The following is a 13,112-nucleotide window of genomic DNA, read 5'->3' on the forward strand; positions in this document are numbered from 1 at the left end:
CCATTGTTACTCTCCGGTAAGGCCCATCAACTCTTCCTACCAATGAGACTTTGACACTTAGCGGAGCTGAATATTAGCACTTTCTTCTCCCCTTATTGGCGCTTCGAAGGGGAGTCTCTTGATATAATTTTTACCTTTCTGGAGGAGACGCTAGAGAGGGGAGGAAGGGAGATAGGGCAGGCACTGTAGCGAATGGAGGAAGGAAGGAAGGAAGGAAGGAAAAGAAGGGAATGGAGGGACGGGAGGAAGGAGAAACATGGGTCGCTGCCTCAAGGGGACTGGTTCCTGACTCCTTTAACAGGAATCCTAAATTTTCACTTTCAGCGGAGGTAACGGGATAGAGAGAAGGGAACGCTGGGAGGACGGTAGGCATGTGGGGAGGAAAAGATAAAAAAAGAGACACGAGGGTAAAATATAAAGGGAGCACGAGGGGAAAATACAAAAGGAGAAAGAGGAGGTAGTTGTTAGGGCGAGGGAAAGAGGGAATACAACACATTCTTAGGATACTTTGATGTGCAAATATGTCAATGACTTGCATTCTTTTGAGTACATATTTTATTTTTTTTAGGACAATGCTGTTGGCAAATAAGGACACTTCGTTTTCTTCTCTTTATCGCTAGGAAAGGGTGAGACATGATATGAAATGCAAAGAAGGCAATATAGTCCAGCTCGATACCAAGGAACGTAAAAACACAGATGAAGGACAGACATTGCAGGTTGATACAGAGAGAAATAGAGAGGAATGTAGATCAGACAGCTCCAATAACCACACTTAGCTTCCTTTTTAAGACTCAGAGATAAGATGAAACATGATACGAGGTACAAAAAAGAAAATAGCTCCACTGCATCAAACAAACATTCCAAACACAGGATGAAACCGATAGATATTAAATAGACAGTGGATGCATAGAAAAGAGTAATGTAAATAGTCAATTAGATGAATAATAGGCAGGTAGACATACTGACAGAAGTAACATGACTAAGGAGATAACCAAGGTAATCGTTCCAACAATTTACCAGCCCAGTCTTTGTCTGTATATTTCCACTGTGAACCTTTGTAACTCTCAGCCTATAACTGAAACATTGCGTTACCTGCTCCTCTAATTAGAAGTATCGAGAAAGGGTTACGCTCACTGGGGTGTTTTCTATTGACATTCCATTCTCTCTCTCTCTCTCTCTCTCTCTCTCTCTCTCTCTCTCTCTCTCTCTCTTTCATTATTACACAATCCATCTTCACTCCCATTACAAGCTACCCAGGCGTCGTGATGCAATTAATTTCCTTGGTCTTTCGTGATTAGTGTTCCGGTCAGATCCTTTATAAGCGGAGGTCAGTGGCTGCTGTGTAGGGTTCAGTCGTCTTATTGGGGATTGGATTACATTTTATGACACTGCATTCTCTTTGGGCTTTGTAACTCTTGTGTAATGACGCCTTGCATTGTTTCTTTGACCCTGTAATCTCTCTCTCTCTCTCTCTCTCTCTCTCTCTCTCTCTCTCTCTCTCTCTCTCTCTCTCTCTCTCTAACGATTCCCCTTTAATTACCAGCTTTACGTTAAAGTTGTCTCTCCTTCTTTGTTTTCCTTCTTGGTTTTTTCTTTCACCTTTGTTCATCCTTTTTTCTTTAAGTCTCGACGCACTCAAACTTAATGAGCCATATCTTCAAGTTATGTTCTTTATTAAATCTTCAATCAACGAGAAATATTGAGATTAAAGTGGGTGCCATATGACCTCGTTGTAACGGCGTCTTAAGTAAGTCAATCAATTATCTGGTCAGTCAATTAACCAATCGACGTTCAACAATCACACGGGGCAATACTATACCCACACGCGTCCCTTCCTTAATTACTATCACACTGTCCCCTTCTCTTTTTTCCTCGCTGGTGCCCTTCATAGCGCTCTCCTTGATACTCCCCACCGCTCCTCTCCTACCCACACCCCTCTCCCTACCTCCACTCTGCCACCCTTCCTCTCTCCTTCCAGAGGCCTTATAAGTCACCACCCACTCCCGGCGCGCCTGTGTATCACCTGGCTCACCATGAAGACACTGCTAGGTGTGTGTTGTTCCTCCCTCTTCGCTCCTGACATGTGAACTCTGCGCAATTGTGTTTTTGGTTGTCGCCGTGACTCATATCCCTGCTAATTGCCGCCCCCTGGTGCTGGGAAATGGGGAAAGAATACCCGGACAGTGATTGGTTACATGTGACGTGTGCCGCTGCGGTGTCGAGGTGTGTGTGTTGCCCGCGTCTCCCGGGAGCCATCGATAATGTGTTACTGCTCGGCTGACGATGTTCCGGTGTTTGTCCAAGTTTTTTTTTTTTCGGGTTTTGTATCGATGAATTGTTTATGGGTGTTTAGAGTTTGTCACCTACGCATTTTCTTTATGATTGTTGTGATTTTCTATATTATTGTCCCCTTCCTTCATACTGTAATTAGAAAGAGAGGAAGAAAACAGGCTAAGACAACACGATGAAATGAGCGTTGATCATCGATGTTATTGAATACGAATATTTAAACTTAAAATTGAATCAACACAGAAAAACGTAGGTCGAAGAAATAATATATCCCGGTAAACACCAGGCTGGCGCGTGCAGTGTGGTGTCAACAAAGGCTCTCGAAGTTACAAGGATGAACGCTTAGTGTTGCCAAAGCGGATTAACGCCTTTACCGCGAATCGTTGCGAGTATGCGTGGAGTCAAAGCAAATGAGAGCAAAGGCAATATTTCCAAGAAGCACGTGTCAGTAAGCTTCAGATTATTACGCGTTAAGCTGCGACTAAAGCGGCTTCGTTATGACTTGATGGCGAAGGAACTAGGAAATAAAAAAAACAAACAAAAAAAACAGGCGTCAGGCACGGCAAACACAGAATTCTGCTAAGTGGTGTATATAATTTACTTCCAAAATTTAAATAGAGAAGTAGAGTACGTATCATTCAAGAATAATAAAAAAAAAATAAGAACAACAAAGGCCAAGCGCAGACAAGTTCACCAGAAAAGGGCACAAAAGGGAGTCGCACACCGCCAGGCAGGTTCTGATCCCACAAAAGCCGATGGAAAGTAGAACCGATCCGCTCTACTATCCTATTACGCTCCCAAAGCTGCGCCGTGGCGGGGGCGGCCTGTTACGTGCTGGCGTACCGCACCTGTAGCAACACACTGCACCACATAGGCGGGGAAAGAATAGTAGTGCAGTTTTTTATACAGAAGTCACAACGTTGATGCAGAATAGGGTGTAGAATCTATGACAGTGATGATGATGATGGTAAAGTTAATGATAATGGTGATGATACAACAATAACAACAACAACAACTATTACTATTTCTATTAATGGTAATAAAAACTGATACTCTAACACCACCAAACCAAAAGCATGACCATCATCTCTGGGAAAAAAAAAAATGTAAACCAAAACCAACACGAAAAAAATCTCATCAAAAGTCTCAAGTGGCAATAACATTTTTCTCCCTGAAATTGAAAGACTAATCTGTTTTTTTTTTCATACTTTTTTTCCCACTTTAATCCTGGTGAGGTAATTACTGCCGCCCAAGATAATTATCAGGCCGGTAACTAGCCCGCCGCACTCTCCCCCCTCCATACGCGTGCGTGGGAAGGGCTGTCAATTAGCGGCTCGTGGATGAGACTCTCCCCTCTTCCCGGCGGCTCTCAGCTTGCCCTTTCGAGCCCCGCTAACTCGCTAACCCGCCAACTCGCCGCCCACGTGCCTCGCTCCCCTGCTGCTGTTGTTTACCTGTCTTTTTTTCCCCGTTTTCTTTTTCGTTTTCTTCGCGAGTTGGGTTATTGCTGATTTGGGGTTCTATTTGTTATTACGTGTAGAGTTTGGAGGTTAGGTGTTGAAAAATGAGTTGAAAAGTGTTCCAGTTGAGTTTATGTACATTTATCTACAGTTTATTTTTCTAGGGATGTTCATTACTATTTTATTATTATTATTATTATTATTATTATTATTATTATTATTATTATTATTAACTAACTATTCTTTTTTTTCTTCAGGTGTTACGTTACTCTTCCTTGGGATAATTGCCAGGGTAAGTCACTTTCTCTCTCTCTCTCTCTCTCTCTCTCTCTCTCTCTCTCTCTCTCTCTCTCTCTCTCTCTCTCTCTCTCTCTCAGCACATAGGGAACGTAAAAGACGAGATTAAATTAGTTTAAACTGAGTGACACTGGAACGGGGGATTGAGGGGAGGTGGGGAATAACGTATAAATAAGTTGGGAGGAGAGTGAAGTCATGATGGTTGAGGAATGTACGGCAGTAAGTTATATGACTAAGTGTGGGAGGATTGAAGAATGGTTAATAAGGGTACCAGTGAAGGGGGATGACGGGGTGGACAGATGCATGAGGGGTTGACGGGAGACTGCAGAAGGGATGTGGATGAGATGGAGAAAGCATGTTAGAGGGACGATGCATAGAGGACGAGACACATGGTAGTGCATGGATACTAGGGGAAGGAGTCTTGTATGGGTGGAGTGAAATGTGCTGTGGATGAGCGGGAAGAGGATAAAGTGAAGTGAGGCGAGATTGATATTCGCGGGAAGCAATCGAGAACAAGGAAGAGACGGTAGACCAACTGAGTGGCTCAAACAGATACTGATAAAAATGGGGTGTCATCCTTCCCCTATCATTAATCTTCTCATGGACTTGGTCTCTCCCTTGACAATGTAAGACTCAAGACGACAGAGTGGAAGCATCGAGACATTACAGGCATTAAGAGACGCAAGTGATTTATCTTGTGAGTGTTTCATTCTCTTATGTATTTTTTTTTTTCAGGGCGTGAGCCAAGAGGTGGTCGCCGCAGCACCTCGCCTCGACACTTCGCCTGCTGAGGGTAAACATGAGACGATAAAGGAAGCTGGCATTGAGACGCTGAGGAGGAATGCCCCACAAGACTCGTTGCACCGCCTGCAGCAAAGACCCTTCCGCCCCACTGGTCGCCGCCTTAAAAGCTCTTCCACTGACAAAGGACACTCCTCACCCCGTCTCTCTACGCGCCAAGAAAGAATACAGAAATATTTTCGACAGGCTGCTCAGAGAAGGTTTGCCTTGGGGCTGGTGCTCCCACGACGGAGAGGAGATACCTCTAATGCTGGCATCCCTTCACCGCCTCCTCCGCGGCCACTGGAAGCGACACCGCGTAGAGAAGGTGGCCATAGAGATGCTCAGGAACGTACGTTGACTGGCATTCCAAGGGACGCAGCCAAAGTCGCAGAGGAGCACGTCAAGGAGGCTCCCAGGTTACTAGTTACTAAGTTCCACGGGCCCATCAAGGCAACGCAAGATTCTTCCCTTTCTCGAGGACAAGGGTTTCAGCCTGACTTGGTAATGGGTGAAAAGGATCGTGGGAGTTTGGATCAAGGACAGCTCCTTTCAGACAAAGATGAGAACGACAACGATGGCAATTCTGAGGCTCTGGCAGCACAAATCGCCCCGCAACCAGCAGAGGCGCCACAAGCCACCTTTACGAAGAGTGACAGCGAGCAGGAGAAAACATCCCTTCAAAACATTAACCTACCGGCTGCTGGCGGCGGAGTACCAAGAATTAGGGAAAGAGTTAGGCTCCAGGGCGTGAGGCCGCGATTTCGACTCGGGGATGACGAGTCGGGGGAGCGGGGAGAACGGAGAGGAATCTCCCCTTCCCTTCGCAGGAGACGCTTGAGAATCCTTCGACCTAACTTTAGAATTCAGAGAAAAGGGCCCAGACTGGTGGCTCGTCAGAACCCTCCACTCGAGTTCCAAGACCACAGGCAGTCTGAGATCTATCAACAGCCTTCGCTCTCAGAGGACTTAGAACATAGTGGAGACAAGCCATTGACCCCACATTCCCTCTCCACTGCAGGAGAGGAATCATTTGTCCGCCAACAACCGCAGCACGTCCAAGCACAGGCGCCACACACTTACCTTCCAAGAGAAACCCAGGGGAGTGATGACATAACATCTCATGTACAACACCAAGACGGTGACACACCGAGGGCTGCAACAGGTCCCGAGACAACCAGAAAAGTGGTCTTTGACTTGCAAGAGGAGGACATTCAAATGGAGCTGAGACAGCAGAGTCACACCCAAGCTCTGCTTGACGAGCGAGTTGAGTCAGAGGACTCCCACATCACAGCGGAGAGGCAGCACCACAGCGCGCTGCCTGAGAGACAGCGGACAGCGACTCATTCTATCCCCGCAGACCATTCACAGATCCAACATGAGAGTGCTGACCTTCCTGAGACAATCAGTCCTCTGATGGACGTCTCACCCCAAGATTTAGCAACAACGTCCTCTACCTCTCACCAAGAACCCTCAGTTCCTTCAGAGGCTCTTTCGCCTACCTCCTTCGATGACTCGTTTGGTGAACATTCAGCAGATCAGGAGCAATATTTGTCAAAAATCAATAACCTTCAGCGACTTTCTGCTCGCCAACAAGAAATAGGCAAGCGCAGACTTTCCCAACGCCTACAGAGCAGCAGTCCAGGTGTGCCTCGGGTGCGGACCTTCATTAGACATCGCTTTAGTCAGAACACACAGAGAGCATCTCAACCTCAAAGACTGAAGCCAGTGCGGCAACCACAGACCGAAAACTTCCCAATTCTACAAACTCCTCAGGCAGTTGTTTCAAATTTTCCTCGAAATGATTCCAGCCAACCACACATCCTCCACGAACCCAAAATTGAGTCTCATTCCCCAGCTCGTCTCAGCCAGTCTGAACACTTGACGCAGGAAACAGAAGATTTTACCCTTCACTTCGCTCAACCGCGGCACAGATTTTCTGACCTGTCTTCGCAAGGTGCTGTAACAGGCACGAAGGAAGAACCACTACTTAAATCTGTCACTCTTCGGATCCACAGACCTGACAGCCGACCCCAAACCTCCAGTGATTCTCTAGGGCAGCAGGAGAGCCGAGGGATACCACTAGGGGGCAACAGGAAGGGCCTCGAGCAACAGGAAGAACTGCATGATAGGCATCTCCCTATCGCTTTTGGGACGCATAAACAAAACGAAAACATTCATTCCTCTTTCCCCAGCGACCACTTCCCAGCTATTCCTCAACACCTGTCGGTTGGCGTCCGTGAGCGGCAGTCAGAAGGGACGTCACGACCCTCAGCACATGAACACCATCATCACCAGCACGATACAACGCATTCCATCGCTCATCAACAACAGCAACACCAGCACGCCACTCTACAGTCCACCGCACACCAACAGCAGCAACACCAGCAGGCTACTCTACAATCCACAGCACACCAACAACAGCAACACCAGCACGCCACTTTACAGTCCACCGCACACCAACAACAGCAACTCCAGCAGGCTACTCTACAGTCCACCGCACACCAACAGCAGCAACACCAGCACTCCACTCTACAGTCCACCGCACACCAACAACAGCAACACCAGCACGCCACTTTACAGTCCACCGCACACCAACAACAGCAACACCAGCACTCCACTCTACAATCCACCGCACACCAACAGCAGCAACACCAGCACTCCACTCTACAGTCCACCACACACCAACAGCAGCAACACCAGCACTCCACTCTACAGTCCACCGCACACCAACAACACCAGCACGACAGCCAACGACCCACCACGCATCACCACCAACCTCACCACCATCACGCCCCACTGCAATCCAGTACACATCAACAACAACACCATCACCAACACCATGCTCATCATCAGCAACAACAACAACAACAACAGCAGCAGCACGCGTCTCTCTCACACACTCATTTGGACGACCACCACTACAATACACACTTGACTTTACCCCACGAAGAAAGCCAGATTGGTGACACAGAAGAGCCATTGCTTGATACCCACACGCCTAGACAGCCTGATCCCCACACCACTCTTCGTGAACACTCCCCAACGCAAGGTGGCAGTGGAGGCAACAATTTGGTCCAAAGTAAAGACGATACAGGAATGACGACAGATGACGTTCGCTACCTCGGAGGAGTAGCAGTGGCTTCACTTCTAAGCGGAGAACACATGGGACTGAAGCACGCTTCTCTGCATCACGATAACGTAAAACCTCTCACGAGAGACGACGGTGTCTTCAGAGCAACAAGTGACGGGCGCCTCACCGCTGCTGGTCACGCACACACCGAAGGAACTCAAAGGAAACACAGTGATCCACGCCAGAAGCAGCCAGAATTTCCTCCCTTGCACAGCACCACAGATGTACGGGGTGTTAGAGTAAGTCAAGGGTCGCATCTCCGACAGTCCGACGTAGTGGAGAGTCAAGTGCCGTATCTCCGACATTCCAGTGTGGCCGAGAACCAAGCGCCTCATCTAAGGCAGTCCGGAGTGACGGAGAGCCAAGTACCGCATTCAAGACAGTCTAGTGTGGGAGAGAGTCAGGCGACGCTTCTCCAAAAGGCTGATGTAGTGGACAGCCATGCACTTCAGCTAAGACAACCTGGAGTGGCGCAGAGTCAAACAGAAAACCTCCGACAGTCTGCTGTGACCGAGAATCAAGCGCCACGTCTCGAACAGTCCGGAGTGACGCAGAGTCAAACGCCTCATCTCAGACAATCCGGCGTGACAGAGAGTCAAACACTGCATCCACGACAGTTCGACGTGACAAAGAGTGAAAAGCCGCATCTCCAACAGTCTGGTGTAGCGGACTCAGATTCGTCGAGGAAGTCTGACGATACAACTATTTATGGGTCCGATAACCACCCAAGTCACGCCGACGCCTATCTTTCACATCTCAAAAAGCTGGAATCTGAATTGGAACGCCACGTCTCGCGTATCAGAGATGGAACTGCAAGTTTTAGGAAAGTGGAGGCATTTAGACAAGGAGACAGCAGACCCAGAACCACAGGAGAGCAAGTATCCAGCTACAGACAAAGTGGAGCAATTGTCAGAGGAACTCAGCCATCACGCTCACATACTGACGATGAAAGGGTAACTATTTCGAATTTCCGAGATGGCACCTCTAGGATGAGAGGTTCAGGCCAGTCTAACGAATCAAGGAATGAAATAAGGATAAGGAACCAACTCAGTAGTCCAACAGAGGCAAGAGACGGGGAGGTGCGCCTCTTCCAGAGTGGACGCTCAGGGCAGGTCGACCCTTTGCAGGAAAAAACACAGAAGGCCACGGCACCCGCCTTGCCCATGTCAAGGGTATGGAGGCAGCAAAATAAGTTGTTGCCAATTAGAATTAGCAGTATAACAGGACAGCCGGCTAAGCCTCACTTAATTCAGCGTCAGAATCCTGAAGCTTGGCGTCCACCTCCTATCCGCCGCCCTTCTCCAATCCAGGGTGAAATTAGCGTTTTGCAATCTTCTCGTAGCGAAAAAACAACATTCCAGGATATTAATGAAGCTCCTCGAGCACAGACAAACTTCCTGACGTCAGTGCAAACAGCTCCAAGAAGGGGGACGGCCAGTTCGGAGCAGGCCAGACAGCAATTTACAGCTCTTGAAAGGTCACAGGCACCACTCCACGTTCCCCTGTCCTTTAGGGAGGGACGGCAGCGTCAAGTGCTGTCGACATCGAGAAGACTTACGAACTCCCACGGTCAACCAGCATACACCTTCCACCGCAGCTCTGACGATGGTGCATTCCAGGAAAACTTGTTCAGACACGGAGATTATTACAGCCCTCCAAGGCAGCTTGGAAGGTTAAGGGAACCACAGCAAGTTTCTATCATCCACCAGGAAGAGGCAAGAGCAGGTGTGTCTAGCCGCTCTCATGATGGCACTTCGAGAGGTTCTTTAACGGGATTTGCACAGGCTGTGAGAGACGTGGCGCTAACTCCGAACCCAGACCAGAGGCACAGACAGCAGCACCGTGGCAGCAAATCCTTTTGGGACTCCGTGGAGGGCTCCTACAAGCCCGTCACTCAGAGAGGCTCAAGGAAGTTCATGGATACACTGCGAAACATGAACGAGGGCATGGAGCAGGAAACACTCCTCAAGTCCCTCTCAGTCCTTTTAAGGGGAGAGGACTTTGCAGGCAGCTGGTCCATCCAAGACACTCCCAACCAAGGCTCCCAGCGACCTCAAGACATTCAAATCCCCCAAACAGGTGAGTAGCTACCATTACATGTTTGAGTCACGTCTCCATCATTACGTATTACTTATGCATGCCCTTCTTTGTGTTCACCCTCGGCTCGTGCATGTATTCCTGAAGTGTGGCTGCTTTCTGTCCCCACCCCTTTTCTCTCTCTCTCTCTCTCTCTCTCTCTCTCTCTCTCTCTCTCTCTCTCTCTCTCTCTCTCTCTCTCTCTCTCTCATCGACCTCCTCTCCCCCAGGTTTCACGTGCAAAGGCCTGGCTTCGGGGTATTACGCGGACACCCACGAGGACGCCAGGTGTAGCAGTTTCCACTTCTGTGGCGCTGACGGCACCCACACCAGCTACATGTGCCCTACAGGTTTGTGTGTGTGTGTGTGTGTGTAAAACATGTAGATTATTTGATTTTCAGTAAACTCATTGCTTTTACAACATATTCTAACTCAAAGGGGAGAAGATGAAGAAAAAAAGCGCCTGCAGTCACCACCATTACCAACCACTACCATGCAAATCGCTGTCACCGCCATCATGACCATTACCACCACCACCACCACCACCACCACCATTACCACCATCACGAATTAACCATAACAAAAGGAACAAAATCCCTCCTTTCCTTCTCTCCTTTTCTTTCTCGGCCGAGCTTCACATTAATGCCATACTTCAAACCCAGTTTTCATGAACTTTGGGAATAATCAACTAGTGGAGGAAAGTTACGCAAGAAAGAGACTGATTTTTAAGAGCGCCGTGCAGGAGGAGGCGCCACAGCAGCTCCCCTTTAAGTAACTTCCTGGTTTGTGGCTTGCTTTCTCTCCTTCGCGTCATGCACTGTTCCCGTGACTCGTTTGTTGAAATACGGTCACGGGTGATTCATTCATAGTTCACCATCCATCTAAGGCAAGGCAGTGGACCATTTTCTTTTTTTTTTCTAATGTGGAGAAAATTAACTATTATATCTTCCTCATCCTTTGTGCTTCCTCTTGACTATGCGGCCTCTGTCTCTCTGCTTGTGTGTCTTCGTCGGCGTTTCTCTTTCTCTCTGTTCCCTCCACACAATTCCTTCCCTTCCTATCAATAAACTGCCTCTTCCAAGCCACTGTTACTTCATTTAACTTCTTCCTCTCTTCATTATTACCACCAGCACATCTATCAGTCTCCCTCTCCCGCACTACCTCCAGCCTTCAAGTTCTGCCCGACATCACATCCCTCACGCCTCCCTTTTTCATCCTCCCCTCATTAACTATCTTTCCTCACACTTCATTACCATTCTTACATTAATCTGCAGTCTTTGTCCTTTATTAATCTCCCTTCCTCTTTCTTTATTAATAGCCTTCCATTTCTCTCCTCCTTTTCACCCTTCCTTTCATTCCTCTGCTTCCGTGTCTCGTCCCTTCGCCACCCTAAAGTCCTTTCATTCATTTATGCTTAATCCTGCCCCCGTCCCTCACTACTTTTTCCTATTTCAGTCTATCAATAGGTTATTTTATTTTGATTTCTCCTCGTCACTGGTTTCGGAAATGTTCTGGTTTTACGTTTTGTTCTTTATGGTTCACAGTTTTCTATCTTTTATCGCGAGTTTTTAAGCCAATTTTACCTTGAAATTTTTCTTCCCCCCTCCCTCTCTCTCTTTCTTTCTGAAACCTTTGAACATACAGTCCAGTGTCGCCCTCCACTCCATTCCTTCCGTTAACCAAGGCACCCTCACACTCCCCCTCTCCAACCAAGGCACCGTCACACTCCCCCTCTCCAACCAAGGCACAGTCACACTCACTCTCTCCTCTTTCAGGCACAGCGTTCAGTCAGCGGCTTCAGGTGTGCGATCACGCCTTCAGGGTGGAATGCAGAGCGCCTCGCCGCGCCGACCACCACCACCACGACCACCAACAAACCACCGCTGACACCTCCAGGAAGCGGGACCGTTTCGGCAAGAGAGTCGCTTCCCAAGACCTTTACCACCTGCGACAACGTGCTTGAGAGAGAGAGAGAGAGAGAGAGAGAGAGAGAGAGAGAGAGAGAGAGAGAGAGAGAGAGAGAGAGAGAGAGACTGACCATAGAAAAAAAAATGAGAAAAAACGAAGAGAATCCGTTTTTTCTCCTCCCTCGGGGTTTAGCGAGACAAATCCTACCAAGGGACAGACAGAGACACACCGGAAGAGCACCCTTGTCTCTTGGGTTTATAGGACGACCTTTCCAAATATCTCTAGCCTGTCCATACTTGTGCAATCTCTTCCTTCACTTCTCCCGTACAGATATTCAGAATCTTTTCTCTCATATGCAGGGCAAGAAATAGGCAGAGTGGAAGGGTTAGTAAAAAGACTCAGGCTAAAGATAATGTATGGTAATTTGTATTCTTCTATTTCGGTTTCTCGTCTCTCTGTTTAGTGTCCTCATTGCCTTACTGTTCTCGCTACCCAGTCACAAACCCATTACCTCCCCATTTCCGTTTTCTAAGATATTCCTCTGTATCTCATTATTTTTAACACCATTTAGGATGCGTTATTTATCAGTTGCTTTCTGAGGCCACACACACAAACACACACACACACACACACACACGACGAATGCCATAATGAAGAGCTGCTCGTCTCTTTGTTACGTCCAGTGTCTCTGTCCCAAAGACGCACCCGATGCGATGTAATTATTCTGTGTCTATGAATGAAATATATCGATAATTCAGTATTGGCTCTCTTTCTTCTTATTCAACGTCATTACCAAACACACACACACACACACACACACACTGGAGTTTGTATATTGTATTTTTTCTAAGAATTTTGAAGTCAGTGAAGAACAAATGACCATTCAAATTTCGGGGAGTGAAATGACTACCTATACTGTTATGTAAAGAGACACCAGCAATAAACTAAAGTGAAATATAAAGGGCATTTCAAATTAATCAGTATGTCACTTAACGAACGAATGAGTGAACCAATAATACATTAGTCCATTAAACTCACTTATAAATAAATATGGATGTTAACTGGTTTTCTTCAGGTTAGTTATTAGATTATGACAAGTAATGGATTCAAGGTCAGCATTATTGTATTAAAAAAGGAGACAGAAAGAAACTGGTGCTCAAATGTAGCGG

At 47.4% G+C, this 13,112-nt stretch overlaps 1 protein-coding gene across 1 annotated transcript; it reads left to right on the forward strand.

The window, feature by feature from the left end:
- The first annotated feature begins 1,971 nt into the window (after nt 1–1,971).
- On the forward strand, nt 1,972–12,701 carry LOC135110579 (uncharacterized). The gene is made up of 5 exons (XM_064023036.1): nt 1,972–2,049; nt 4,007–4,041; nt 4,782–10,038; nt 10,266–10,385; nt 11,811–12,701. The coding sequence occupies exons 1-5, from the start codon at nt 2,034–2,036 to the stop codon at nt 11,996–11,998; spliced, it is 5,616 nt and encodes a 1,871-aa protein (XP_063879106.1). The 5' UTR covers nt 1,972–2,033; the 3' UTR covers nt 11,999–12,701.
- The last annotated feature ends 411 nt before the right edge of the window (nt 12,702–13,112 follow it).

Source organism: Scylla paramamosain, chromosome 20 (assembly GCF_035594125.1).
Source record: "Scylla paramamosain isolate STU-SP2022 chromosome 20, ASM3559412v1, whole genome shotgun sequence".
NCBI classification, from domain to species: domain Eukaryota; kingdom Metazoa; phylum Arthropoda; class Malacostraca; order Decapoda; family Portunidae; genus Scylla; species Scylla paramamosain.